The sequence below is a fragment of the Geospiza fortis genome, unplaced genomic scaffold (assembly GCF_000277835.1).
Source record: "Geospiza fortis unplaced genomic scaffold, GeoFor_1.0 scaffold112, whole genome shotgun sequence".
Classification (NCBI taxonomy): Eukaryota; Metazoa; Chordata; class Aves; order Passeriformes; family Thraupidae; genus Geospiza; species Geospiza fortis.
The window spans coordinates 13,802,237-13,805,619 of NW_005054298.1; the positions used below are offsets into that span (position 1 = coordinate 13,802,237).

The 3,383-nt window shown below is 58.1% G+C and overlaps 1 protein-coding gene across 1 annotated transcript in view; it reads left to right on the forward strand.

Moving 5' to 3' along the window:
- The first annotated feature begins 2,953 nt into the window (after window positions 1–2,953).
- PLCD4 (phospholipase C delta 4) overlaps window positions 2,954–3,383 on the forward strand; it is a 6,330-nt gene continuing 5,900 nt past the window's right edge. The window contains exon 1 of the mRNA XM_031057172.1: window positions 2,954–3,083. Within this exon, the coding sequence (XP_030913032.1) occupies window positions 2,954–3,083 (130 nt within the window). The remainder of the gene's footprint in view (window positions 3,084–3,383) is intronic.

Consider the following 3,383-nt stretch of genomic DNA (forward strand, 5'->3'; position numbering starts at 1 on the left):
GGCTGCACGGTTGGGGTGGCGCGGGACAGAAGTGCCGGCGATTTTGTCTCCTTTGCCATAAGGTGTGATTTGTCCCCTGAGCTCCAAATTCCTTGGGGTTTGCAGCCCCATCCCGGAGCCCCTTGTCTGTTCCCCGCCTCACCTCCAAGCCCTTCTGCCCCCGTCAGCTGCCGGCTGAGCAAAGCTCTAGGACAAGGGCAGTTTGTAAGCACAGCGGGGCAGCGAGGTGCGGGGGTGCCTGAAGGGGGATGAGGGGTCATCCTCCCCTGTTCTGGCACGCTCACCCGTACGGTGCCATTTTATTCTGCCGGGCTGCTCTGCACTGGAGCGGCTGGGGACCCGTCACACTCACTGTCCCTCCAGCTCTGCTGCAGCCTGTCACCACCAGGAGAGACACTGCGATGGCTCAGAGTATGCTGGGGTAGCTGGGGCTGTTCTGGCAGCAGGCAGCTGCCCTGCGGGAAACTCTCGGGTTGGGTTTCTCCATACCCTGGCTCTCCTCCCGCTTGGCTCCACAATGTAATTCAGACTGGGGCAAGGGGGCCTGCATGGGGCCAGGCTGTGAGGGGCTCATGGCATCCCTCACACAACAGGAGAGGGCAGAGCAGATGTGTCCTTGCATCCACATGCTCTTCCTTGTGCTTTCTTGTGCTTCCTTGGGTTGGAAGGGGGATCCCTACTTTGCTGCTCTTGTGGGAAAGGCACTGCTGGGGACTGGGGACATTGTTGGGACTGGGAATGCTTGGGCCATTCCGGGAGCCTGGAAGGGCTGGCACTGGGGGAGAAATTTAGCTTCAAACTCTCAGTGTGGTTAATGGGCCCAAGGGCTACAAGCTGCCCCTTTGCATGCTGCCACCTTGTACACATGCATGGCAGAGTGCCAAGACGACAGAACTGTTGGTGGCACTGAGCCCATCTTTGTCCCAGTCCAGCATGTCTCCCTGCTTCTCCAGTTCTGGTGCCACCCCAGCTTCCCTAAGACATGCCCATCTCCCTCATCTGCTGTGGCACAGGGGCTGCAGAGGTGGTGAGCACCTGGAGCTATGGCCCTGTGGAGTGGCTGTGCCAGGCTGTGTGTTGCTGGAAAGCAGGAGAGTGCAGGCAGATGGGTGACTGGAATTGTCCCCCCTGGTTCCCCGAGGGCCATGGGGTGCAGGGGCTGAGAGCACACTGTGGGGGGTGGATGTGGGGCACTCCTGGAGCTGTGCTAGCCAGCATCAGGGCACTGACTCTGAAGGGCACAAGAGGAGCACAGGGCTACCCCCCATTTTTGGGTGCAGGCACTCCAAGTCCTTGGCCAGTGGGTCAGTCCCTGTGGGTTGGATGTGGGGTATACAAGCACTGCAGCAAGTCCTTGCAAGTCCTGAGCCTTGCAAGAAGGACCAGTGTTGGGAAAGCACAGCCCCAGCACTGGGCACACTACTGGAAGGCATTTGGGATGGCATCCCAGCTACTCCATGTCTCCAGCAACATGTGAGGTCCCCAACAGTGGACAGATGATCCCTGTGTGCCCTGGGGACAGTCAAATAGCCACGACTAGGGTGTCTCACAAGAGCAGGGCCACAGCCTGGCCGGTGCTGTTCTGCCCTGCTGTGCCACACAGAGCAAGGGATGGCTGCTGTCTGGCCTGAGAGCCCACAGGGGTCTGGCAGCTGGGCTTGGCAGCTGCCTGCATGCTGACGGCACTGGCTATTCCCAGCCCTGCATGACCAGTGCCTGTGCTGAGTCAGGGACCCAGGGCACAGCTGCCACCCCTGCACCCTGGCACAGAGCCCTTTGCTCCCAGGGACCCTGGGTCCCCTCCTGCACCCAAACCCCAGCCCACCAGCTGCGGCATCCGCTCCTCCAGGGCCCAACTCCAGCACCCGGGTGACAGGCACATCTAGTGATTTGTCAGCGTAATTAAAGTCTCAACAGCCTAATCAAAGTCTCATTGTCCGGTAGTATTTATAGACACACACTGCCATGTGCTCCTGTACAGCTGTGGGTACAGTCACTGCCTGGGGTGCTGGTATTCCCTGGGGAGAAGAAGCTGTAGGAGCTGATGGTCATTGCTCTGTGTTCTCTTCCTTGCTATCACAGCTATGCCTCTCACTTTCAAATTTGCTGGTTGGGGTTGTTTCCTAGGTGGTGGGGGTGTTCTTGGGCACTGCCAGAGCAGTTTTTCCTGGTTTCAGGTGCTGCTTCTTACCTGGGAGCAGCAGCCTGGGAGCAGCAGGGCTCTAGTACCCGCTGGGCTGTGGGGCGTCAGTGCTGGCAAGTTTTTCTGTTTTCCACCAACACCTTTTGAGCTCCGGCTTCCCGGTAACACAGATTAATATTTCATGAGTATGGCGGTGTGAACTCGACACTTAAGGAATGCAATGACCCAGCAGGAGACAAACACAGGTGCGCTCAGATGCGGGCAGGGGCACACACACCTCGCACACATGTGGGTATGGCTGGAGCCCACTCGGCGGGACCTGGGCACAGCATGAGGGTCTGACCTTGCTTCCCCCAGCCACCTTCTCTCTTCCCTCCCCAGCAGCTGCCAGCGTGGAGAAGGCAGAGCTATGGCATCGCTGCTGTGCAACGCCCGTGAGTGCCCCAGCGGAGGATGGGTGCAGGGCAGGGCATTGGGCCAGCTGGATTTATGCCGAGGCAAATCTGGCTTCTGGGTTGAGCTCACCTTGCTGCACTCAGAAGCATCCCTACCCCACTGTGGCCATTGGGATTTGGGCTTGGAAGCACCAAGGGTGGATGGAAGGGTTGATGGGCAGTTACCCAGTGCACCTCTTGTGGTGAAGGGAGTTGTTTCTGCTTCGTCCCTCCTCCCTCATGGATTGAGGCACCATGTGTGACCCCAGAGGTGAGAGGAAGCAAAGTACCAGGGCGTAGTGCCTGGATACCCCCACCCTCAGTGATGCAGCCCATGCTGCCCCCAGGCATCCAGCTCACAGACACACTGGAGCAGATGCAGCAGGGGACTCTGATGCGCAAAGTCAAGTCCAAGAGCTGGAAGAAGCAGCGTTACTTCAAGCTGCAGGAAGACTGCATGACCATCTGGTACCAGTCCAAGAGGACAGGCAAAACTGAGTCTGCCTGTGAGTACCAGCTGCTGTGTGTTATCAGTAGGTTTCAGAGTAAACAGGGATGTGAAGGTTTGGAGATTCTTGGGCCATGCTTGCTAAGGGTGCTGGGGGATTGAAAGGCTCTGCATGCATTTGTGATCTCACTCACACCTCTCCATGAAACATCCTGCCCCCAGCAGGACTTGTGGGTCAAAAGGGCTGAGTGGAAATTGCAGCTGATACAAATGGAACCTCTGGAATGCCAGTGCCGGAGTAAGCAGAGAGAGGGGCAGATGGATGACTGGCTGACTTGATGGTTCAGCAGTTAATGGG